Source organism: Phycodurus eques, chromosome 13, assembly GCF_024500275.1.
Source record: "Phycodurus eques isolate BA_2022a chromosome 13, UOR_Pequ_1.1, whole genome shotgun sequence".
NCBI lineage: Eukaryota > Metazoa > Chordata > Actinopteri > Syngnathiformes > Syngnathidae > Phycodurus > Phycodurus eques.
Window position 1 is genome coordinate 914450 of NC_084537.1, and position 27544 is coordinate 941993.

The 27544-nt window shown below is 44.6% G+C and overlaps 1 protein-coding gene across 1 annotated transcript in view; it reads left to right on the top strand.

The window, feature by feature from the left end:
• Positions 1-987: 987 nt before the first annotated feature.
• The window catches only part of pappa2 (pappalysin 2), a 64239-nt gene continuing 37682 nt past the window's right edge, over positions 988-27544 (top strand). The window contains 13 exon segments of the mRNA XM_061694504.1: positions 988-2082; positions 6639-6871; positions 7463-7684; positions 8028-8626; positions 9981-10129; positions 12340-12383; positions 12385-12480; positions 12680-12833; positions 13006-13198; positions 18472-18605; positions 22883-23065; positions 23653-23956; positions 27341-27469. Coding sequence (XP_061550488.1) covers positions 1485-2082; positions 6639-6871; positions 7463-7684; positions 8028-8626; positions 9981-10129; positions 12340-12383; positions 12385-12480; positions 12680-12833; positions 13006-13198; positions 18472-18605; positions 22883-23065; positions 23653-23956; positions 27341-27469 — 3038 coding nt within the window. The 5' untranslated portion in view covers positions 988-1484.

Consider the following 27544-nt stretch of genomic DNA (forward strand, 5'->3'; position numbering starts at 1 on the left):
TCTGTTGTCGTACTCGAGCGGCTCCCAACTCGCCGAGACCGAATTCCTCGCGTGTTGTTGTTTTTTTTTTTTTGGACATACTTGGCAAAATAAAAATGATTCTGATTCCGATTTAATGCGCGGAAAGTAATTATTTGAAAAAGAGTTTGAGAGCCATTTACACCACGCTCGACAGTCGCCTCCGGAGTGGATTGTCAACGTTGCGGCATGTGGCAAGTGCACAACAACACATAAGAGGGAATATTAGGGGACATTCCTCCTTCTCACCTGACGCTCCTCTGTGTTTTTCAGTCCCAAGAGCACAGACGTTTGGTAGCATATTTGTTTTATAAAAACTTTCTTCATGTGCCGGACAGATGTCTCGTCTGTCTGTTTTGCGCCAGCGAGGAGAGCCAGGGAATGAAGGAGAAGGCGAGATAGATAAAGGGAGGGGGAGCGAAGGGCGGGAAAAAAAGGACGGGGAAGGGGCAGTTGGGGAGGAAAAGGAGGAAAGAAAGGTGACCCGAACCTCACGAGCGCGAACAAAGAAAAATCCATCACAATTCTGTTGCGGCGGGAACACACGGGCACACCGAAAGGAAGACGCACGTGCGCGGCCTGCGCCATTCCGAAATATTGCACATTTTGGGGTTTTTTTTTTTGGGTTCCCTTGTAAAACAAAATGATGAGGCAAAGGTAGGACGGCCGCACTTTCCCCACTAGTGATGTAAGGGCAGACGCGGTGGAGAGAGAGAGAGAGAGAGAGAGAGAGAGAGAGAGAGAGAGAGAGATCCTAAATTGACTGCGCGGATTGAAGCAGGCGCTCGCAGAAGGACAAACACCGCAAGCGAGAGGAGCGGACGCGTGGAGCGGGATGGGGCTTGATTGATTGGACGCATGCTGGCGTCACCTCTCGTCGATGATCGTTGAGGTCTGCTCTGACACTTTGCATCACTTTTGCGTTTGGGGCGGGGGGTGGGTGGGGGGGGGGGGGGGGGGTGGGGGTGAGACAAAGTTGTATTGCTCCCATCCACCTTACAGCGGCCACATCGTTTTGGACCTCGGACGCACTGCGCCGCAATGGTCAGGTGAAAACAACACGACAAAAAGCCCCACAATTCGTCAATTTGGAAGCCACGAAATGAAATTCATCTTCATGGAAGTTGGAATTGATCCTTGTAGTCTACTGACACGTGGAAATAGGTAAGGAATCTTTCCGAAAACTAATCAGAGATTAAGAAAAGAATTGGTAACCATGAATGGGCGGGGGGCAAAGTGAAGTACCTCGATTTGAAGGAATATTTTGGATACCTATTTGAAAGCGACGAAGCTGCCCAGAAGACCAAAATATACCCTAACGGGAAGCTCGAGAGGGTTCAAGTACATGACAATGATAGTTTCCCCAACAAGTGAAATCTCGGTATTTTGCGCCAATGAAGTCGTTCTAATCGCAAAGCGGTAGATTAGCGTCGCCTCTTAATTCCTATGCAAATATCCCATCGGACATGTTGCCAGTCAGCGTGCTCGCGATCGCCCTCGTCCTCGCCATCGGCGCGCGGCCGCCGAGCGGCTCCAAGCGCGCCTTGGCCCGGCGCGCCGACGGCGAACTGTCCCGCCTCGCCGGTGAACCGTGCGCGGTCTCCGGCCACCGGAGCCCCGCGCAGCAGTCCCGACGCCGCCATTCGGTGGCCGGTCCGAGGAGCGACCGGGGCGACCGGGCTCCGAAGCCGGGAAAGGAGGGACCTTTCCACGCGCAGCCTTGGCCCTTGTCGCGAAAAGAAGACGGCCAAAGTGGTCCACCGCGCGGCTCCAGGCTGGAGCGCAGCGCCCGCGACGAGGGGAACTCCGGCGCAGCTCCGAGTGGGCACCGAGTGAGTCCGCAGATTCGACGCGACGAGGACGTCCTCGGAGATGCGGATTCTCCGTGGGGGGGACCCGTGCCAAAGGTGCCCCCTTCTTGGATGACCAGCCTGTATCTGAGCGGGCGCCGGGAGCGGCTTCGCCCGAAGCCGTCCGCGGGCCTGGAGCTGCCCAGGGACAAGTTCAGCCTGGAATTATGGGTGAATCCGGAGGGCGGGCAGAGCAGCCCTGCAGTCCTCGCAGGTGGGTCGCGCATCATCGATCATCGCGTCGCATTGCTCGCTTGCTCCGGTGGTCGCGCGCCCGATGCATTTGGAATCGGAGCAAAACCAACTGTCGTGTCCTGTCGACTCATCCTTTCTGCACTTTCCCTTAACTTATCGGTGTGTTGCGTTTTATACCCTGCGGGTAACTGATGGCGCCGCAGGGCATTCAGACTCGCAAACGATGCAAATGACACAAAAACACATCGAAGACCGTCGGCTATTAGCTTGGCAGACTCGTCTTCCTTTTTATTGTGGCGAATGCCTTGGAGTTGGGGGACACATTGCACGGCGTATGCAAACACCTCGTGCTGCTCTTGTCCCTGGCTTGGCGCAACTCGGTGCTGACCTTGACCCGCGCAAATAAGGATGAGCAATAGAAATACGGCACACACACAAAAAAAAAAAAACCACATCAGCTTGAATATTTACTATTGTCGTTGTCCGATCGGATAGGGGAGGAAAGGATAATTGCTTGACAACAAGCTCTGACAAGTGGGCCTTTTGCTGACTTCGAGTGGAAAAGGGGATGCTTTCGTCCACTTCCAGGATTTTTTTTCAAACCCGACAGTAAACAAATATTCGGAGCTCAGACCAAAAATAATGTTCCTGTGGGAACCAATCACACATTGACCGCAGACATCCAATGAAAATATGCAAGGAAAACATGGCACGTGATGCGGTTTGCTGAAATGCTGTGAACAAATTAAAAAAAAAAAAAAAGAAAAGAAAAAAAAGAAGAAGAAAAGTTCTTGGAGAAGCAACAACCTGTTGCGGTCACAGCAGGTGGCTTCACGATGGTCGTGCGTGTAGATCTGAGCACAAATATTTGTGTTTTCCAAAGTTAGAGGCCTTTTCCGCTTTCAGACACGCAGTGTGATTTGCAGAACTACAAACTACTGGAAACAACACATTACACAACATCATGACCTCATGTTTTCCTTCAACTGTTGACTTCTATCACCGAAATCGCATGACTTACAAAGCTTACTCGCAAAGCCGCGTCTTCGTTTTAACAATTCCGAGGCGGACTGGCTGGTATGTTTCAGGCCATCGTCCCGCCGCCTAATCTCGGCGCGCTCGATCCCGAGGGCCCAAACGGAGAGCGAGACGCACGGAGCGGGACGGGGTATCGGTCGGACGCCTACTCGCGTCCCCTCTCACCTTTTGATCGGTGAGGTCTGCTCTGACACTTTGCGTCAGCTCGCATTTGGATAGCCGGATTTTCTGGTCCACAGAAGTAATCCAGGTCCAGAGATACCTAAGCACCCCAGACCATCACAGTGCCAGCTGTCTGACTGTTGGCACGATGTTCTTTTTTTTTTTTTTTGCTTCTTCATCAAATGCTATTATTTTTACGGCAGCACGGTGGCCGACGAGTCAGCGCATCGGCCTCACGGTTCCCGAAATCTGGCCTCGCGTTCGTGGAGTCGGCATGTTCTCCGCGTACTCCGCTTTCCTCCCACATCCCCCAAAAACATGCATGGTGGCTTAATTGAAGACTCTAAATTGCCCATAGGTCTGAATGCGAGTGTGAACGGTTGTTTGTCTCTATGTGTGCCCTGCGATTGGCCGGCGACCAGTTCAGGGTGCACCCTGGCTTTCTGGGTTCTTCGGTGAGCTTCTTGACAAGCCGTCAATCGCACTCTTGGAGTCAATTTGGTTGGCTGAGCGCTCCCGGGAAGGTTGACCATTCACCACGGTTTCCCGTTCTCTCCATTTATGGATAACGGCCGGAGAGCGTGGCTCGCTTGGAGTCCCAAAGCCTCGGAAATGGCTTTGTCACCTTGTCGCGACTGGTCGGCTCGAATCACTTGGTTTCTCATTTCTTCTTGATTTGTCTTTGTATCGTGGCCTGACGTGCTTCCCCTTTTAGATCTCGTTGCCTGCTTCACTCTGTCGGACAGCTTCTTTTTATGTGATTTTGCGATCAAACCAATGTGGTAGCAATCAGACATGGGTGTGGCCGGTAAAATTGAGCTCAGCTTTCCGAAATCTGTAGATAATCAGTTAACTCGTGATTTAAAAAGGGGAGGCAATTATATTTTATCTCGGGCCAGATAGGTTTAGCTCCGTCCCCATCAATAAAATCGCTTAGGAAGTGCATTTTGTATTAATTAGGTTGTGTTTTCGAGATTAAAATTGGCTTGAGGATCCGAAAGATTTACGTGTGATAAATATGCAGTGATTTATTGAATGATGAATGCCACTGCCAGCTGGTTATTTGAAAGAGTAACACGTACATCACACAAATTAAGGGTAATAAAAGCACTCTGGTGCACTGCCTTAGCTGTCCTGATAGCGAGGGAGACCTCAAACTGTTCCGTCGACTCACATTTACTCTGATCAAAGATCCAACACCATTACTGAACTTTTTCTCCCTCATTGCCTCTCTTTTTGTGGCTAGAAGGAATCTGCTGATACACGACGAAAACGCAGAAAAATACAGTTTCTATTGGATATTAGCTGTTATGTTCTACGTGTTGATGTTTGAAACAGAGAACATCACAATACAGCTTGCAGCGCAATGTGTATTGTTATTTTTCATTAGATGCGGGTACTTTATGAAAGACGCCGTTAATAATGTCTTTCAGTTTTCGGATTTGGTGTTCTGGTTGTCTGATCCTCTTTCATCAACTTTCGATGCGAAATGCCAGCAGATCAAAAAAAAAAAAAAACAAAAAAAAAAAAACCCCAACAACTCTGCCCCCTGGTGTCCTAGTTGCAGTGCCAGGTACAAAACACGAGATTCCGCCGAAGGATTTTGCATTTTTGAGTCCCAGTATTGAGAGGATGGACGAGAGTGCTGTGGTGATTGCAGCTAGAGAAAGACGGTGGCGGTGATGCATCTCCATCACCGGATGAAGCAAGGCCATCGATAGGCAGAGAAATGTGGGTGGAGAAAGAGTTGCCTGCCAGCAGTCCTAAAGTCAAGCCAACGGAGAGGCGCTCCGTTGGGTTCGGTTTGGGCGGTGTGCCGTTGGTGACAGCGTGCCCGTCACGTCCACGTGACTTGCGTGTGCACGAGGGGCAGGTGCCACGGGCTGTTGTGGCCGCGTATGCTTCTTCCGCGCACTTCTGAGATTCGGGACCGTCGGTTGAATTTACACAATGTAAAATGAGCATTATGGCTTGTTTATTCCTTGTTATCGATGAGAATTCAGGCATCCATTCCGAGAACGTTACACGACAAACCACTTTGAAAATTGATTATACGCATATTAATCCCTTATTTAGCAATTTGTATGGAGCGATAGGTTTGGATTTTTCGTCACGTAACAGAAATGACAACATACGACCTTCTAACCATGCGCTAAGGCTTAATTGAATTAATCAATCATTGAAGTGTTAAGAGTTAAGATTTTCTTCCCAGTGATCACCTTTACACACACCCACAGGCAGGGTTATGGAGAGAGAAAGGGGTTCCCTGACCTTTTGTTGTCCCACAGTTTGACATCTGTGAAGCAGATGTCGTTCTGTGTGTCTGTCTGTCGCAAGAGCAATGGAAACATCCAGGCAGGCCCATGCTTTTGACTGTCTGAAATGTCTCTGTTCCCTTGACTTTGCTGTCCTGTCTCTGTGGCTCTGTCTATTCTCTCTGGCCTTTCTGCCAAGGTACTCTACGTGGCTCAATAACCTAAAATACGCACTTGGAAAATGTGTAATTTTATTGCATTTCTTTCAGGCCCACAGCACTTAGAGCGATGTGACCGCACAGTCGCGCAGCGTGTGGAATTCCGCAGCGGGGTTTTTATGAGCGGCCGACCGTCGACCACTAGTTTTTCCTGCGATTCGGAATTTGAATTGCAGGTGAACAAGCGTCACAGTGTCGCAGACGTAAGCAACAATGAAAACGCCACGCCGTACGTATCTCGTGAGCTTTCCAAACATACCGTTTGACATTTCCAGGTACGAAGCAAGGGCCAAAAGGCTGCTGCCAAATCCTCACGACGACACTCGCCAGTATATATTATGTTTTACCGTTATATTTGACCATATTTATAATCCCGCGTTTCCCTGTGGCTACAACGTGAAGCGTAAAGGGCCTCTGTAACCGAAATCCACGCGTGCAGTCAATGAATGCCAATGGCCTCTCAAACATCCAAACTTTCTCCGTTATTTCTCTCCAGCTATTATAATATAGCTTCGTCGGCCAGAGCAATTGGCTTCTTCCTTGACAATTGCACAATGTTGTTTGTGGTAAAAAAGAAAACAACAAATACAGTGGCACATGTACCTCGTTGAAAGTTTGCGTCTCGACAACAATGGCAGGGGTTGTGGTTGATCTGTTGCAGCAAGTTGGTTATGCGCTCGAGGGTCAATCGCCTTGGCGTGCGGTGGAAAGCCGCCGGCTGTATTTCTTTTTCGAGATTGTCAGTACAGTCGCATTCCGCCGCGTCGCTCCTTGTGCGGCGGACCTCAGGAAAAGACATTTGGAAAATCGCTTTCACCTGATCTTGCAATATATTGTTCTACTCTTTTCTGCGACAGAAACGTGTTCCACAATATGGTGCTTTTTTTGCCTCCGTGTCGTAGGCGTGTACGACAACTGTTCCCATTCACTGAGTGAGAAGGGCTGGTCAGTCGGCATTCGCACAATGGACTCTGCAGGCACCAAGGACGCACGGTTCTACTTCACGCTTCGCACAGACCGAGCCTTGAAATCGACCACTATCCTTAACCACCAGCGGTACAGAGCCAATACCTGGACTCACCTGATTGCGACTTACAATAGCCACAACATGACCCTGTATGTTGATGGTGCCAAGGTGTGTGGTTTTTAAGACGTTTTACATGCATTTGATTGCAACATTTTCATTTTTGCCTGTACCATCGCTTTTCGGTAATCATGTAAGAAAAAAGGAATAACCGGTCCAAGGGTCAGACCGTTGCCATAATAAAGCCGTTGTTAACATTCTTAATGCACTTCATGCACAAGTAACTCTTCCTTCGACAGCAAGTGATGGTGCGTTCATGACGCTGTCGTCTTTAAATAACACGTACATTTGTCTCTCTTAAACACTGCCCTTTGTTGAGGTTGTTCCCTCTTTGAGATTAAGTAGCGCCAAAAAGAAACTAAAAGGCCCAAAAAACTAAGAAAAACCATTCAAAATCACATAACGGATGGCATGACTAAGTTTCAAAACGAATTATTATTCAAATATTGGTCACATACAGAGGTTCCATTCAAATATTTCACAGATGAAAAAAATATGTAATTTGGTGAACGAGTAAGTACCACGGCACACACCTTCACTTTGGTATATATTTTTGTCAAATCACAACATTTATTTTGGAATTGATGAATTCAAAATTCAATTGTTTCTTTCCTGTCTCGTTGGCTCCAATTTCCCTCTCAGGTGGGAGAAAGCAATCTCCAGTCGGGAAATCTCTACAGCCCCTTCATGAAGACCTGTAGAACTTTCATCCTGGGCAGTAACCAAAAAGCGCAGGGACAGGGCTTTCGAGGCCATATAGGAGGTGTCATCTTGTGGGACCACGCCCTCTCCCATGAGGACCTGCAGATGCGAGCGCAACAGAAGACGGAGCCCCTTCTGGCTACGTGGGCTGACTTTAAAAATGTAGCTAACTTGGATTTTGTCTCTTCAATCGACTCAACTCTCAGGCCATGTCAACACGTACACGGAAGGCTTCAACGTACAACATGTGCACATGTTGCACAAATCTGGCAACAAAATCGAGAGCATTTCGGCCTATCGGAAGCCCGATAAGGCAGCGTCAACTGCGACTTCTGACAGCTCTGTTGCTTGATGTAGATTGTTTACCAGCAGCGCTTGTCTTTGTGAGTTTTCCAAATATCTGCGTACGTGTCGACGTTGCCTGCGTCTCGTTTGATAACCGCGCTATACTCGCTCGTCTGCTGCACTCGCAATATCAATTCAAATGTTGACTTCCTGTTTTAAGGTGGAACAGATATGGGCTCCTTACAAAATGGGATTTCATCCAGCTGTCATCTCCACTCCTGTCCCTGATTTAGAACTGGTCTCCTCCTTCTTGCCACCACCCTGTGGTCTTACACCCTGTGACAACACTGACGTAATTTCTGGCTACAACAATTACTGGCCGCTCCGTTCACCCAAACGAGTCCGCTACAGGATTGTCAACCTTTCCAATGACGATAGCGGAAACCCCACTGTGTCTCAAGGCCAGATTCGCCACCAACACCAGGCTCTGAGTGATGCCTTTCGCCCTTACAATATCACCCTAGAGTTGACCGTATACACGGTCAGAAACACGAGCCTCCGGCAGCGTTTTATTCTTAGCAACTGTCGAATTGGGAAAATTGGGAACCGCCATTGTGATCCCGAGTGTGACCACCCAAAGACAGGCCATGATGGAGGGGACTGCCTCAGGCTTGGGCCCTGCTACACCTGGAAGAGACAGGATGGAGTTTGTAACATGGAATGTAACAGTATACACTACGACTATGATGATGGAGACTGCTGCGACCCAGAAGTGACAGATGTTCTCAAGACGTGTTTCGATCCAGAGTCACCTGACAGGTGAGTTGAAAATCTCATATATATAGTTTATTGTTTGTCATGTAAATAAAGAGTTCAATTCAGAAAATAAGGCAACCTGGCAGTCGCTCGCACGGTTTGTTTGGCATGTGTGTGTTTTGTGCCTGATGCCCTTCCTGATGCAACCCACTCATTTGTTTTTTAAGTGCACTGGCCAGGAATCAAACCTGCGCTGTCTGTATGAAAGGCAGCCAAATGTACAGTGCAATGTATGCGGTGCAGTACATACAGTATTTATGAATTCAGTATAAGGCACATATTGCAAAGAAAGCCAAGCAGCGCTGACTAAGCGATCGGGTGGAGCACTGTCTCTGCCAAGCAGTCGAGTTGCCGCTACTTCACAAGGAAGAAGTCTACAGATGAATCAGGAATAAGAATGTGTCCAGCGTAAATGCTGGTGCCGGTGCCGCCTGAGGGATCGATGGTGTTTCATGAGCATTCCTCAACTTTCTCAGTCGTTTTTGCCAAATAATCATTCACTTGAAAACAATTCCAAGTGAATGATTATTTGGGCGGCACGGTGGACAACTGGTTAGAGAATCGGCCTCGCAGTTCTGAGGAGCGGGGTTCAATCCCCGGCCCCGCCTGTGCGGAGTTTGCATGTTCTCCCCGTGCCTGCGTGGCTTTTCTCCGGGAACTCTGGTTTCCTCCCGCATCCCAAAAAAAAAACCACATGCTAGGTTAATTGAAGACTCTAAATTGCCCGTAGGTGTGAATGTGAGCGCCGATGGTTGTTTGTTTGTATGTGGACAGTAGTTGAATAGTTGACTGTTGATGTCAAATGAATTTGTTGTTAGCACAGTAAAATAGTCATAACAACAATTAAATACAGGTGAACTTGTTGATTTAATGATATGATGAGGTGATTATACATTTGCAATAAGTGGTTTTCACAGTCATCAGGGAAACCATAACTACGAGATAGCATCCTACAAAAATGAATATGACACTCCTGCTGATATGGTAAATAAATAAATAAATAAATACAACACTGGGCCCATTCGACCAAGTCTAACTGGTTTTAATATCCATCGGTCCACTTTCCGTACTGCTTATCCTCACTAATCCCAGCTATCTTTGGGCGAGAGTTACGGAACACCCTGAACTGGCCGCCAGCCAACATATAAACAAACAACCATTTCCGTGAATCGTACAGATCCGATGAGTTTTTCGTACTCCTCGAACACCGGCAGGAAGATCGATTCCACAAATCTATCATCCACGCACAGAATTGTCAGTTGATACATTTTGCATTCTCTGCTTCTCTTCTCATTTGTGTGATTGATTCCAATGGAAGAATATTTTTTTTCCCCTTAACCTTATTCCACTTCTACAGGGCATATATGAGTGTTAAAGAACTTAAAGAGGAGCTTCACCTGAGTGGCAAAGATACCCTTAATGTTTTCTTTGCCAGCAATTCTGTACGAGAAGCGCTGGCAGGAGCTGCGACCTGGCCATGGGCAAAGGAAGCGCTTACACATCAAGGTAATTCATAACGAAGAAAAGAACTAACTATACCACACAAACATAGACATACTTCCAAAGCCATTCATTCCCTGGTGGCTGTAATGATCTCACCTCTCTGTTTGATTTAAGAAGAAACATTTTGATTTACAGAAAATAGTTTGGAAAGGTATACATTCTTTGATAAGGTTGAAATGGTGATATTGTAAAATGTGTCTGGTTCTTGCTCTTATTTAGCCCTTCAGTTTCGGCATTTGGCATCTTCTATATCCTTTGTTATTGTCCAAATGAGATGGAGAGAACAAGATGGCAGAGATTTCCTGGCACATTGCCACTTTCCTCTCCCAATCATGAGACCACTTTCCACTGGAAAAGGCAAAGTAACCCAACAACAAAACATAGAAAACGTCAGTGTGGGCTTGGTACAGTTGCAACAGATTCCCACTATACAGCTGTTCTCAATTGTTTTATTACCTTTCCTCTTTTCTTTTTTGTGCCACAACGTTGCATCAACATAAAAAAAACTTTGTCGACTCTTTGCCACGGAACAATGAATTGCCCCCCCCCCGCCCCCTTGAAAGGTAATAAATACATGACAAACTTTCGTAAGTGAAGTGGGAATGAATTGTTCATGATCCACCGCCATCCATTTTACAGAATTATCGAATTTCTCGGACACAGATTGACAATGAAGGATGGAAAATAGATAGATCTGTGATTGTTGAGTGGCTGAATTCCGACTGCTGTGTAGAAACAGTGAGCACAATGACTGTCTTGAACATTTTATTCCACAACGGTCACGCGTGATTTCATTGAAATGATGAATTCACTTCTATTCTTTGAGGCAGAAGCAGACATCTGCTGGACCAAATTATTTAGAAGAACTCAACTTCTCCTCCAGGGTTTCCTTGGAGCTGCACAGCTTGACTTAATGGGCTAATGTATGGATTAGCAAGAACTCCCTAATTACAATGTTGTCATGACATTTTCATACAAAAGGCTGATCAGACATGGGCAAGTCATTTAAATGAGTTTTCTTTTTCTTTTGGAACTTTAGGTAATGGGCCTGAATATGGACATAACTTGACACACACATATAGTAAATCTATAGTATATATTACATATTGCTGTTTATTTTTAACCTAGACTATATTGGGGCAATGAAGTCAATGATTTCATTTTTTTTTGCTGTAGACATTTGGGTTTAACATCAAACATGAATATGAGACAATAGAGAAACATTTTAACCTTCAATTCCAGATGGTTTCATCTGGACCAAATAGACAATTCAGAAGATAGCATACTCTCATTTCAGATTTTGGGTTTTACCTTTATATTGGTTCGTGAAACGTTAAAACCAGAGGGCTGTTAATAAGTTTAAAAAAAATAAATAAATTAAAAAAAAAGCAATTGCGAAGCTCAGAGAAGATGGAAACTCAATTAGAGCCAGGGCAGAAGGATTGGCCATAGCCATGAGTACCAACATTGGGGCTGTCCTAAAGAAGAAAGAAACCGCTAATGTGTGAAGAAGGTAGCAGGGGTCCAATGGGTGGAAAAGAAAGGAAAACAGCAGCGGCTGACTCGAGCTGTAAAGAAAGACCCCAAAGCAAATCTTCATGACGGCAATTATAATCCCCAAAGGGCAGTAGTGATGGTATCACAATCAGCTGTTTCCAGAAGATGATTTCATGAACGAAAGTACTGAAGCTGCTCCAGCAGATCCGAACCTCTCATTAGCAAGAAAAATACAAAGGACTTCCTGCAATGTGCTGAAAAGTCAGTGACAAGACCATGCTGGAATGTTGGTCTCTTATTTTGTAGTCAGACAATATTTTGATGTCAAACCCAAATGTATTCAGTCTAGAGCAAAAATGAAATCATTTTGTTCCAATACTGCGGGGGGTAAAATCGTAAATCTGAAACATATTGTATTGAATTATGATAGCTATTATTACAGAAGACTGGACCACTGCAGCCAATTATTATTCTGAGTTTCCTCTTCATTACTAATGTGATGACATGTGATGGAGCGTCTCAGACCTTTGCCAATTGAAGCCAATTCTTCAGTTTAGTCCGAATGAAAGAGATATGCTGTTTATCCCCGTGATAGAGATAAGGGGATTTTAGAATATAGTCAAACAGACACTGATTTGTCTACCGTCAGCGTATTACTAGCTCGTAAAACTGTAATACTTTAAAGATTACTGAGAATATTTAGCTCTGTTGCTCAGGTGGAATGGTGCTAAACCCATCCTACTTCGGCACAAGCGGACATCCACAATACGATGATCCATGAAATGGGCCACATATTTGGACTGTACCATGTCTTCAAGGGGGTGAGCGAACGAGACTCCTGCGATGACCCGTGTCAGGTAAAACCGCTGTCCGCTTTTAATGAGACGTGATGTACAGTACATTAAATAGTTCTGTGTTTTCTTTTTATAGAGTTACTTCATATGGAAACTTTGCTCAATAAAAAATGAAATGAAAGAAAGTGGCTTGTCATCTGTGCAACGTAGACGTACCCAGACATTGACTTGTGTTTGTTTGTTCTGCCCTGTGTGTATGCAGGAAACCACCCCATCCATGGAAACAGGAGATCTGTGTGCCGACACCGCACCAACGCCCAAATCCAAAGCCTGCCGTGATCCTGGAGCTGTTAATGATACATGTGGCGTCACCATGTATCAGGACACCCCTTATAACAATTACATGAGTTACACAGGTGAGTGAATTTGTAAAAATAAGAGGGATAAACAAAAATGAACCTGATCTCACTTACCACCTGCCGCCAAATGTTTACCAAATGTTTGCTATAGGATGAAGTTGATGAGGGTTGGAATTTGAATCCACAATTATCCCTTGCTCAATTGTCTGAATTGTTTTCCCTTTCATAGATGACAACTGCACCAATCATTTTACTCCCAACCAAGTAGCCAGGATGCACTGTTATCTTGACTTGGTCTATCAGAACTGGTTGATGGAACGTTTACCTGGTACCATCCCAGTGCCAGCAATGGTGACTGACCAGAGTCCAGATTCTGTCTCTATTTATTGGCTAGCGCCATTAACGGGGCCACTCTATCAAAGGTACCAATAACTGTCTCCTGTACAATTTTTTGTTTGTTTTGTTTGTGTTAAAATGTCCATTGAACCTAATCCATGATTCAACCTGCAATTTTTTATGGCAACTTGAACACAAACATATTATTGATGCGGGTATATCATCACACTGACATTATGGGCTGACAAAGTGCTAAGATAATAAACCATTCAATGGTGACAAATGGCTAATGAATATGTTTTATTTTTTTAAATTCCAAAATGGCATGGCAAAATTTCCATAAATCATCATTTAATTTGAATTACTCCACCAAACTATTATTATCATACAAACCCCAATTCCAATGAAGTTGGAATGTTGTATAAAATGTAAATAAAACAGAATAAAGCAAAATAAGGTTAGTACCTTTACAAGCAACATTTTCAACTGCCATTGAAGTGTAATAAGAAGTTAACGAATGTAATATTAAAACTGGTAAAACAGCAACACTCGCATACTAGAGTATATTATCCCAACTATATACTGTAAATGCTACAAATGCAGCCCTATGGGGGGCTTATGTCAGTGCAAACTGTAGGCCGGTCCCAAGCCCGGATAAATGCAGAGGGTTGCGTCAGGAAGGGCATCCGGCTTAAAACCTTGCCAAACCAATATGAGCGTTCATCCAAAGAATTCCATACCGGATCGGTCGTGGCCCGGGTTAACAACGTCCGCCACCGGCGCCGTCAACCTGCGGGGCGCCGTTGGAAATTCAGCTACTGTGGGTCGAAGTCAAAGAAGAAGAGGAGGTGGAAAGCGGGTTCTTCGGCAGAAAAGAGAAGAGGAAAACACAGAGCCTAGAACTGAATGTGGGGACTTTGAATGTTGGGACGATGACAGGAAAATCTCGGGAGTTGGTTGACATGATGATTAGGAGAAAGGTTGATAAATTGTGTGTCCAGGAGACCAGGTGGAAAGGCAGTAAGGCTAGAAGTTTAGGGACAGGTTTTAAATGATTTTACCATGGTGTAGATGGGAAGAGAAATGGAGTCGGGGGTTATTTTAAAAGAAGAGTTGGCTAAGAATGTCTTGGAGGTGAAAAGAGTATCAGATCGAGTGATTAGGCTGAAATTTGAAATTGAGGGTGTTATGTGGAATGTGATTAGTGGCTATGCCCCACAGGTAGGATGTGACCTAGAGGTGAAAGAGAAATTCTGGAAGGAGCAAGATGATGTAGTTCTGAGCATCCCAGACAGAAAGAGAGTCGTAATTGGTGCAGATTGTAATGGAAATTTTGTGAAGGTAATAGGGGTGATGAAGAACTGATGGGTAAGTACGGCATCCAGGAAAGGAACTTGGAGGGAGAGATGGTGGTAGACTTTGCAACAAGGATGCAAATGGCTGTAGTGAACACTTTTTTCCAGAAGAGGCACGAACATAGGGTGACCTACAAGAGCGGAGGTAGAAGCACACAGGTGGATTACATCTTGTGCAGACGATGTCATCTGAAGGAGGTTACCAACTGTAAGGTAGTGGTAGGGGAGAGTGTGGCTAGACAGTATAGGATGGAAAATTAGGAAGACAAAGGCAGAGAAGAGAACCATGTGGTGGAAGCTGAGACAGGACGAGTGTTGTGCAGCTTTTCGGGAAGAGGTGATACAGGCTCTCGGCGGACGGGAGGAGCTTCCAGAAGACTGGACCACTGCAGCCAAGGTGATCAGAGAAGCAGGCAGGAGAGTACTTGGTGTATCTTCTGGCAGGAAAGGAGAGAAGGAGACTTGGTGGTGGAACCTCACAGTACAGGAAATCATACAAGGAAAAAGGTTAGCTAAGAAGAAGTGGGACACTGAGAGGACCGAGGAGAGGCGAAAGGAATACATTGAGATGCGACACAGGGCAAAGGTAGAGATGGCAAAGGCCAAACAAGAGGCATATGATGACATGTATGGCAGGTTGGACACTAAAGAAGGAGAAAAGGATCTATATAGGCTGGCCAGACAGAGGGATAGAGATGGGAAGGATGTGCAGGAGGTTAGGGTGATTAAGGGTGATTATCGAGATGGAAATATGTTGACTGGTGCTAGCTCGATGGAAAGAATACTTCGAGGAGTTGATGAATGAGGAAAATGATAGAGAAGGGAAAGTAGAAGAGGCAAGTGTGGTGGACCAGGAAGTGGCCAGGAAGTGGCAATGATTAGTAAGGGGGAAGTTAGAAAGGCATTAAAGAGAATGAAAAATGGAAAGGCAGTTGGTCCTGATGACATTCCTGTAGAGTTATGGAAGCATCTAGGAGAGGTGGCTGTGGAGTTTTTGACCAGCTTGTTCAACAGAATTCTAGTGCGTGAGAAGATGCCTGAGGAATGGAGGAAAAGTGTACTGGTGCCCATTTTTAAGAACAAAGGTGATGTGCAGAGCTGTGGCAACTATCGAGGAATAAAGTGGATGAGCCACACAATGAAGTTATGGGAAAGAGTAGTGGAGGCTAGACTCAGGACAGAAGTGAGTATTTGCGAGCAACAGTATGGTTTCATGCCTAGAAAGAGGACCACAGATGCATTATTTGCCTTGAGGATGTTGATGGAAAAGTACAGAGAAGGTCAGAATGAGCTACATTGTGTCTTTGTAGATCTCGAGAAAGCCTATGACAGAGTACCCAGAGAGGAACTGTGGTACTGCATGCGGAAGTCTGGAGTGGCAGAGAAGTATGTTAGAATAATACAGGACATGTACGAGGGCAGCAGAACAGCGGTGAGGTGTTCTGTAGAGGTGTGACAGAAGAATTTAAGGTGGACGTGGGACTGCATCAGGGATCAGCCCTGAGCCCCTTCCTTTTTGCAGTGGTGATGGATAGGCTGACAGATGAGGTCAGACTGGAATCCCCGTGGACCGTGATGTTTGCAGATGACACTGTGATCTGCAGTGAAAGAAGGGAGCAGCTGGAGGAACAGTTAGAAAGATGGAGGCATGCACTGGAAAGAAGAGGAATGAAGATTAGCCGAAGTAAAACAGAATATATGTGCATGAATGAGAGGGGTGGTGGGGGAAGAATGAGGCTACAGGGAGAAGCGATAGCAAGGGTGGAGGACTTTAAATACTAGTGTGGTCACGAAGTGAAGAAACGGGTCCAAGCAGGTTGGAACGGGTGGAGGAAGGTGTCAGGTGTGTTATGTGACAGAAGAGTCTCTGCTCGGATGAAGGGCAAAGTTTATAAAACAGTGGTGAGGCCAGCCATGATGTATGGATTAGAGACAGTGGCACTGAAGAGACAACAGGAAGCAGAGCTGGAGGTGGCGGAAATGAAGATGTTGAGGTTCGCTCTTGGAGTGACCAGGTTGGATAGGATTAGAAATGAGCTCATCAGAGGGACAGCCAAGGTTCGATGTTTCGGAGACAAAGTTAGAGAGAGCAGACTTCAATGGTTTGGACACATCCAGAGGAGAAATAGTGAGTATATTGGTAGAAGGATGATGAGGATGGAGCTGCCAGGCAAGAGAGCGAGAGGAAGACCAAAGAGAAGGTCGATGGATGTCGTGTGGGAAGACATGATGGCAGTTGGTGTTCGAGAGAAGGATGCAGGAGATAGGCTTACATGGAAAAGGATGACGCGCTGTGGCGACCCCTAACCGGACAAGCCGAAAGGAAAAGAAGAAGATATACTGTAAATGCTACAATACCATACTACTATATACAGGTGCAAGACAAAGTATGTGAACCCTTTAGAATTACCTGGATTTCTGCATAAATTCGTCATAAAATGTGATCTGATCTTCATCTAAGTCATGACAAGAGACAAACACAGTTTGCTTAAATTAATACAATGTAAACAATTATATGTTTTCATAATTTTATTGGACACACGAAGATTGGAGATGTCATTTAAAGCTGCCCTATAAAAACACACGTGCTAGTTTGAAGTTTTCATTTCTCAAGAAGCATTTTTTTGATGTGATCCGTGCCTTGCACAAAAAAGCTCTGCTAACAATCAAGAATTGTTAACTTGCAGGAATGAAGCTGAAAAGACTCACAAACAAATTTTTAAAATCCTTGTTGTTTATTAGTGCATGGTGAGAAAGAACGTTTTAAAAAGAGAAAGTTCCTGACTTTTGCTGCTCTCCCTAGGAGTGGCTGTCCTGTATAGATGATTGCATGAGCACAGTGCAAAATGCTCATTGAGGTGAAGAAAAATCCTAGAAATCTCTGGTACATGCTAACAACATGCTAGCAAAACAATCAACAAGAATGCATGCCATTGGAGAACAACATGGAGGAACCCCCTGCTGTCCAAAAAACGCCTGGACGCATTGCTAGCATTGACAGATAAATGAATGTCCAAGTCTATCAAGACATTTTGCAGGGGAACTCAAGACTATCTGTCTGCCAGTTGAAGTTCAACAGAAGATGGGTGGTGCGACAGGACGACCCAATGGACACCTGAAAGGCTTCAACAGAAGAAAATGTGCCCTCTGGAATGGCTCAGTCAGAGTCGTAACATCAGCCCGACTGAGATGCTGTGGCATGACCTCAAGAGAGTGATTAACACCAAACACCTCAGGAGAATTGCTGAACTGAAACAGTTTTCGAAAAAGGAACGGTCCAAAATTCCTCTTGAACATTGTGCAGGTCTGATCTGCAATGACAGGAAATGCTTGGTTAAGGTTACTGCCGCCAAAAGAGGGTCAACCAGTGATTAAAGCCAAGAATCTTTTTGACATTTACATGTTGTGTTCAGTAAAAACATGGAAACATACTGTATTATTGCTTGTATGGTATTAATTTAAAAAAACAACAACTGTGTTTATCTTTTGTTGTGACTGATCAGATCAGGTTTCTATCCGATTTGTGCAGAAATCCAGGCAGTTCCGAAGGATTCACATACTTTTGTAGCTGTATGTGAGTGTATGTTATTTAAAAAAAAAATGTAAATCAATAAAAGCGGCTACCTTTAGTAACAAGTGAAAACACAAAAAGCAGCGAGCCAGTTAGTGCATCACACTAGCGGCGACAGCTAGCAGCTATCCCACTACCGGGATGATACCATCTCTGCACCCTCCCCCTCTCACTCTCTACTCCTTGTTGTTACTCAACTCTTGGCTCGCTGAGGTCTTGCAAGGTTTGTTTGCGAATTAAACCTCAAATGACATCATGCGTGCCAACAATTTGACCTCAAAGCTTGGCCAAACCTTTCTTGAAATCTATGCCAAGTTCCAATTTTCTGTTTGAATTCTGTGATACCACTGTATGTATCAACATAGCAAGCATTGCTGTTGTAGTAAAAGTGGCAAAGCAACACAAGCCTTCATATGTTTTTCTCTTCTTCTAGCTCCTCCTCCAACTTGTCTGCTGTCAACTGTGGGGAATGTGAGAAAGATGGTGTTTTCCACCAGTATGCCTATGAGGCGGCCTCATCTCGCATCTGTGACACGTCTGGCTACTGGGCACCTGACGAGGCGATTGGTCAGTCAAACCATTGATATATTGCTTTATTTTATTTCCAGTACTGTGCTTTGCTTTTATTATGCATCTTTTACATAACATGCAACCGGTGAAGTCGGACAGATACATTTAGCATGATTACGCAATATACAGATACACAAATATGGACACACACACATTCACACACATCCATCCATCCTTTTTCTGTACCGCTTCTCCTCACGCGATTCACGGGCGTGCTGGAGCCCATCCCAGCTATCTTCAGGCGAGGGGGGGGGGGGTACACCCTGAACTGGTTGCCAGCCAATCGCATGGCACATAGAAACAAACAAACATTCGCACTCACATTCACAACTACGGGCAATTTAGCCTTCAATCAACCTACCACGCATGTTTTTGGGACAGGGTAGGAAACCGCAGCACCCAGAGAAAACCATGCAGGCACGGGGAGAACATGCAAACTGCACACAGGCGGGGCCGGGATTTGAACCCCGGTCGTCAGAACTGTGAGGCAGATTTGCTAACCGTGTGTGTGCGTGTTCGTGTGTGTGGTGGCCGACTGGTTAGCACATCTGCCTCACAGATGGCTGTGTGTGTATATATATATATATATATATATATATATATATATATATATATATATATATATATATATAGAATATATATATATATATATATATATAGAGAGAGATGATGTGGTTCTGTTGGCTTCATCAAGCCATGATCTTCAACTCCCACTGGAGCGGTTCATAGCAGAGTGTAAAGTGGTTGCGATGAGAATCAGCACCTCCAAATTTGAGACCATGTTACACAGTCAGAAAAGGGTGGAATGCCCTCTCCAGGTCAGGAATGAGATCTTGCCCCAAGTGGAGGAGTTTAAGTATGTTGGGGTCTAATTCACGAGAGAAGGAAGAATGGAACTGGAGATCGACAAGCGGATCGGTGTAGCGTTTGCAGTCATGCGGACTATGTATCGTTCTATTGTGGTGATTTACTGGTTGATCTACGTTCCTACCCTCACTTATGGAAATGAGCTGTGGGCTGTGACCAAAAGATTAGAGATGTGGTGAGAAGCTCGGTCATCCGGGAGAGGCTCAGAATCGAGCTGCTCCTCCTCTGCATCGAGAGGAGACAGATCAGGTGACTCAGGCATCTTGTTAGGATGCCCATGGACATCTCCCTGGTGAGGTTTTCCGGGCACATCCCGCTGGGAGGAGGCCCCAGGGACGACCCAGGACATGCTGGAGAGACTTTGTCTCCCAGTTGGCCTGAAAACGCCTCGGGATCCCCCCGGAAGAGCTGGATGAAATGGCTAGGGAGAGGGAAGTCTGGGCTTCCCTGCTTAAGCTGTTGCCCCAGTGACCTGACCCCCGATAAGTGGGAGAAGATGGATGGATGGATGGATGGATGGATGGATGGATGGGCAGATCAAAGTGAATGTGAAAGATGCAGCACCTTGTTAACATGCTGATCTGCCTTGCACCCGGAATAAACTAATAGCTACCATATCTGATTCCATTTAACACATAAAAACTAACAAAATACAGATAATGCTTCATGTTTTGATCATATGGGTAGAAGCAAAATCATGCATTGTATAAATGCATCATACATACAGTGGGTACGAAAAGTATTCGGACCCCCTTAAAATGTTCACTCTTTTTTTTATATTGCATCCATTTGCTAAAATCATTTAAGTTCTTTTTTTTCACATTAATGTACACACAGCACCCCATATTGACAGAAGAAAACGGAACTGTTGAAATCTTTGCAGATTTATTAAAAAAGGAAAAACTGAAATATCACACAGCCATAAGTATTCAGACCCTTTGCTCAGTATTTAGTAGAAGGACCCTTTTGAGCTAATACAGCCATGAGTCTTTTTGGGAATGATGCAACAAGCTTTTCACACGTGGATTTGGGTATCATCTGCCATTCCGCCGTGCAGATCCTCTCCGGTTCTGTCAAGTTGAAAGGTGAATGTTGGTGGACAGCCATTTTCAGGTCTTTCCAGAGATGCTGGGCCATTCAAAAACAGTCACGGAGTTGTTCTGAAGGCACTCCTTTGCTATTTTAGCTGTGTGCTTCGGGTCATTGTCTTGTTGGAAGGTGAACCTTCGGCCCAGTCTGAGGTTCTGAGCACTCTGGAGAAGGTTTTCTTCCAAGATATCTATGTACTTGGCCGCATTCATCTTTTCTTCGATTTCAACCAGTATCCCTGTCCCTGCAGGTGAAAAACACACCCACAGCATGATGCTGCCACCAGCATGCTTCATTGTTGGGACAGGTGATAAGCAGTGCCTGGTTTTCTCCACACATGCCACTTAGAATTAAGGCCAACAATTTCTATCTTGGTCTCTTCAGACCAGAGAATCTTATTTCTCACCATCTTGGAAACCTTCAGGTGTTTCTTTTAGCAAACTCCATGCGGGCTGTCATGTGTCTTGCACTGAGGAGAGGCTTCCGTCGGGCCACTCTGCCATAAAGCTCCGCCTGGTGGAGGGCTGCAGTGATGGTTGACTTTCTAGAACGTTCTCCCATCTCCCGACTGCATCTCTGGAGCTCAGCCACAGTGATCTTTGGGTTCTTCTTTACCTCCGTCACCAAGAGTCTTCTCCCCCAATTGCTCAGCCTTTGGAAGGGTTCTGATCGTCCCAAACGTCTTCCATTTCAGGATTATGGAGGAACCTTTAGTGTAGCAGAAATGTTTTTGTAACTTTGGCCAGATCTGTGCCTTGCCACAATTCTATCTCTGAGCTCTTCAGGCAGTTCCTTTGACCTAATGATTCTCATTTGCACTGACATGCACTGTGAGCTGTAAGGTCTTATATAGCCAAGTGTGTGGATTTCCTAATCAAGTCCAATCAGTATAATCAAAGACAGCTGGACTCTAATGAAGGTGTAGAACCATCTCAAGGATGAGGAGAAGAAATGGACAGCAAGTTAAATATATGAGTGTCACAACAAAGGGTCTGACTACTATGTGATATTTCAGTTTTTCTTTTGAATAAATCAGCAAAAATTTCAATAATTAAGTTTTTTTTCTGTCAATATGGGGTGCTGTGTGGACATTAATGAGGAAAAAAAATGTACTTAAATGATTTAAACAAATGGGCGGCACGGTGGCCGACTGGTTAGAGCGTCAGCCTCACAGTTCTGAGGTGCGGGGTTCAATCCCCGTCCCCGCCTGTGTGGAGTTTAAATGTTCTCCCCGTGCCTGCGTGGGTTTTCTCCGGGCACTCCGGTTTCCTCCCACATCCCAAAAACATGCATTAATTGGAGACTCTAAATTGCCCGTAGGCATGACTGAGAGTGCGAATGGTTGTTTGTTTCTATGTGCCCTGCGATTGGCTGGCAACCAGTTCAGGGTGTACCCCGCCTCCTGCCCGACGACAGCTGGGATAGGCTGCAGCACGCCCGCGACCCTAGTGAGGAGAAGCGGCTCAGAAAATGGATGGATGGATTTAAACAAATGGCTGCAAAATAACAAAGAGTGAGAAATTTAAGGGGGTCCGAATACTTTTCGTACCCACTGTATGTATAATGCATTTTTACAATGCATGACTTTGCTTCTACCCATATGATCAAAACATGAAGCATTATCTGTATTTTGTTAGTTTTTTCAAAGGATTATTCTGAAGTTAAGCACTTAATTTGAACACATAATACTTTGTTTTTATTTACTTGCTCTGATTTTGAAATTAACAGCCCTACTTCTATTTGGTAAACGGGAAAGCACACAGTTGTGCTCATATGTTTGATTACCCAGGCGGAATTTGTAAGATGGGCACAATTCTTTGAAGAAAACATGAAGAATCAGGCGAAACACATTTAATTTTATTTTCATGGGCTTCAATTTAAACTCTCAAGCATTTCAGAAAAGCATTATTATTAAACAAAACATAACCATAAAGAAATTAATGATGGTTGTTGTTCAGTCATCAGTCTTATTTAAAAAAACAATATTTCACAAATTCTGCCTGGGTATGTAAACTTATGAGCACAAGTGTACATATATGCAGTCATACGTACCCCTGTCATATTAGAATGAAAGTGTACACCTTTTTAAAGCCTCTAGGTGGCGGTGGCATATTGGAATGAAACTGTCCAACTTTTTCATAACCTCTAGATGGCGGCATACATTTGTAAAATGTGAAAGTCTTTTTCATTTTCCCCTATACCTATGTACGTATAATGCACACTATTGACTTTTGACATTTTTGGGGGTAATAAGATGCCCATTATACATGAGCAATGACGGTAATAGTCCTATTCTGTGTTGTGTTTTCAAACTCCAGGCACACCTGATGTTGAGCAGCCATGTGAGCCTAGTCTCCAAGCGTGGAGTCCTGATCTCAACCTTTATGATGCTAATGTGACATCACCATGTCCTGAGACGGAGGGCTGTACCCTCACACTGAAATTTCTCCACCCCATTGTCCCACACACTCTTACCCTCTGGATAACATACATCTCAACAAGTAAGTCTCATATTCAAATTTTCATAGTACAGTGGCACACTATATAAACAATAGTCTTTGGACACACAAAAGATTTGTAAAATGCTACGCTTTGAAACCCTTGGGAAGTTTGGAGAAGGCTTTCTTTTTCGAGAATAACTACCCCAGTGCAAGTCCATAAAGGCATGCTTAGATGACTTTTGTATGGGAGAATAGTAGGGTATTTTTTTAACTTCCCTTTTCTCTAAATGTATCTAAATTATCATAACATTTAAAAATGATAGTCAAAACACATCTGCAATTAAGTCCAGAAAAATGTTAACCTTGCCGGCATTTTAATGATTTTGCCTTCATAATGTATCACCACAGTGCCTATGTTGTGGTATGCGTGATATGGCTAGAAAAAGGGCTCATTGTACACTTCAACCACATCCAATCTGGTGTCTGTAAAAATGAAATCATAAAGCACTGTCATTTTCCAAATGCTTTAGGACCTACATGTGTATCCATTATGTATGGGGTTCAAGGAGTCAAAACATTATTTTAGGTTTCATTATTAAAAGAAACAAATGTGTATTTATCCACTTCATTCATTTGCCTCTTCTCAGATAATCCTGCCATTGCTGACATAGAGCTGATAATAGACACAGGTAAAACCTTGAACCTTGGACCACAGCACGTCTTCTGTGACATGCCCTTCACCCTGCGCCTCGATACCAACAATGTTGCCATCAGTGCCATAAAGCTCTGCACCTTTGATGAGAAGATGGAGATTGATGCTGCAATGTTGTCTTCTGGCCCCGGTAGTCGTCTCTGCTCTGACTGTCGCCCTTTGCTGTATCGGATTCACCGGCGGCCACCTTTCACCAGCAAATTGCCATCACCTCAGACCCAGCAGACGTTCACGGACAGGTGACTATTAAGTGATTATTGATGCATGATGCAATATTTCGAAGCTGACCAAAACAAGGTCAAGATGGATTTCAGCAAAATTAAAGCTATCATTTCGCACTGACCTCTGTCAAGGCCAATTGCACACTGTTTTATTCAATGTCAATGAATCATTCTCCTTGTAAGAAAATTATGGATGTCAGTAGCATTTTTTTTAATTGAAGGAAGAGCTCTGCTGAGAATATTATGCTTTTGTGCTGGAACTTTTTATCGAGTCTACCAAAAATCAACATATGCAAACATTGTAAATGTAACGCATTTTCCGTTAATAAACTAACAAAAAAATGTTCTGTCAAACAAAGTCAAAAGGAGGTGGAACAAAAACTGTACTGGTACAAAAACCACCACCACCACCCAGTGTTCATTCATTCATTCCTTTTCTCATAACGTTGTAATATATCGGCTGATAGTCCTTGCTAGTTTTTAGGCAGATTTCACGGCGCACAATCATTTGTGAGCAAAAAGCCAAAGGAAGAAACATCCTCTGGGCTGAACCACTGTGGAAAAAAAAATAAACCAAAAGATCATTATAAATATCATAAAGATTAAGAGACAAATTATACACATTGACTTCACCCATCTGTATTAAATACAATGTAAATTCCACAGGGTAAGCCATGAGGTTCGGTTGCCTTTTGTAGATGGGTACGACAAGGGTGTAGCACTTGATTCTGTATCAGATCTGAACAGTTAGAGACACGACGAATGAGAATGCTGAAATGCCAAGGCTGAAATCCAGCAATGAATCTTTAAACAAGTTTGTGATCCATAAAAGACATCCTAAACAGATGCAGCCCAATAAGCAAGCTAATGGTACTTTGGTCTTTGCCTTATAAAGAGCAACCAATCAAAGGAAATCAACCACGAGGTTAAAAAGGTTAAAAGGTTTTTCCATCCATCCATTCACTGAACCACTTATTCCCATTTGGGTCGCGGGCGTACTGGCGCCTATGCCAGCTGTTTTTGGGTAATAGGCTGGGTACACCCTCAACTGGTCGATTTGGGATGAGAATTCTGAGGATGATACAGCAGAGGTAAAGCAACGGAAGTGCCAACATATTTTGACAAGTAGCCTATCTGATTATGTGCCCTGCAATTGGCCGGTGACCAGTCCAGGGTGTACCCTGCATCTTTCCGAAATTCAGCTGGGATAGGGTTCATTTCTCCCCCCAACACTAATGAGTCATATGGAAAATGATAGGAGAAAATGATGGCTATACTGATTGTGATTGCTCAAGGGCAAATACAATGTACACTGTGCTGTATATTTTTGTTTCACACCATACAGCGAACCAGACCACACGCACAGTCACGCAAGGAGAGATGTCAGTGTGAATGTGCGACGAAAATAGTCCTGCAGTCCTTGAGCTAAGGGGGTTCGTTGCCTTGCACAACCAGACCCCGACAGTAGCCAGGCAGCGGATGAGCAGCTCTCCAACAACTCGTTGCCATTTTATTTCTTTTCTTGTCTGCAGCGAGCCTTGAACTGTGACCCTTTCCTGTTCCAAAGTCCTCGTCCTTAAAAAAACATTTGTATTTTCCTTGTGACGCATGCATATTCTAGAAATGTGCCCTCTTCAGTTTGTGGCATGCACTGAAGCCGTGAGTGACTTAGGACCCGGAGAGAAGCTCCCGGTATTGGTGTCTTGCTCAGGGACACAATAGGTGCAGAGGGGGATGTTGGTGTTGGAACGTCCATTGCTGCATCCTGTCTGGCTCTCTTTGTCCACATTCAACGAAGCTGACATTTCTTTATGCCTTAAATGTGCTTAAGCTAGCCGGGAGTCAAACCTAGAATCTTCGGATCCGTTGTCGGTCACTTTACTCATTGCGCCGCTAGCACCCAAAGATGAGGTACTGGTGCAAATAAGTGACTTTCCTATATTTACTCTTACTAGGTTTAGAAAAGACCTTCAGTTATACTTTGGATTTTGGTGTAATTTCAGGTTAAAAGTTTAAATCAAAGTGTCGGATGAGATTCTTGTGTAACATTCCATGCTCAACTCTCACCCTCACGTTTCGGATGGTAATTATTTGGAATTTCAATTCTATGTCCCCTGTCAAGGATGTTATGTATTATGTATCTTCATTGTGTTTATCAAGGGTTACAAGAGGTAGATTGTAATAAATTTGAAAATGTATTTGCACATGTACTTTGAGTTTAGTTGTGGTGCTTGCGAAATGTTTGTATCGTTTTGGATTTCATCACGGTTAAATCCATGGTTTTGAACGGTTTCCCCTCATTCCATTTTATTACCTTTCTCTTAGGTCAGTAAATCTACGTCTACGCAGGCAGTAAAAATCCAGGCTGTTGAGTGCATGCCAAAGCAACAGATGGAGCTATTACGCCAGAATGTAGGGCCGTTTTAGTCATAGGAGGCATTTGTCGGCATTAATGCATACAACAAAAGAGAGCAAGGGGAATCATACTGTATTTGTGGACTGCTTAGCAAAGTCCTGTATAGATGAATATCGGTCCATTTTCTATTCTGCTTATCCTGTTCAGGGTTGCGGGGAGCTGGAGTCTGACTGTCTGACTGTGAGGCAGACTTGCTAACCACGTCTCACCGGGCTGTCAGACCTCAACATCACACTTGAATATATATATATATATATTTATATATAACCACCATAGTTTGTCTTCAGTAAGCCCATGTCATGCCATTTTGGGGTGCAATTAGGCAATTGGGGGTGGCACGGTGGCCGACTGGTTTAGCACATTAGGGTCGCGGGCACGCCGGAGCCAATCCTAGCCCAGCTATCTTCAGGCAAGAGTCGGGGTACACCCTGAATTGGTCGCCAGCCAATCGCAGGGCACATAGAAACAGCCAACCATTCGCACTCACATCCACACCTGCGGGCAATTTAGAGTCTTCAATGAACCTACAATGCAAGGTTTTGGAGATGTGGGAGGAAACCGGAGTGCCCGGAGAAAAGCCACGCAGGCACGGGGAGAACATGCGAACTCCACACAGGCGGGGCCGGGGATTAAACCCCGGTCCTCAGAACTGTGAGACAGATGTGCTAAACCAGTCGTCCACTGTTGCTGAATGCACCCTGAAAGCAGCGGAGGGAGCATATTATCAGTGAAAAGTTAAATATCCCACCTTTTTGTCTTCTCCTTCTTTTTCTTACTTGTTGGGTTGGTGACGTCCACATTTACGGGAATGTTTTCTGGAAGGGTTTCATTCCATTCATTGCAACGCATTCTATTCATTCCAGCACATATAAAGTCAACCTAACATGAATATCAATGCTTTATAGAAATGTACACGTGTGTAAAGCTGTAAAGTGTAATTTCCTGAAGCCACACATCTAAGAGGAAGTAAATGTTCTTCTTTCCAGAACTGTAAAAACGGGAGAAAGCTATGAGTACATGATCCAGGTGGAGATTGGTGGTCTTCTCAGCAATTTCTCCCCATCCCTTTTTTACACACACGGGCAGCCCTACTGCGGAGACGGTGTCATTCGTGGGTAGGCACACTTTAATGACCACTATGCAAATAGGCAATTGATAAAGACTCAACCGATAGTGTCTGTACTGACTCT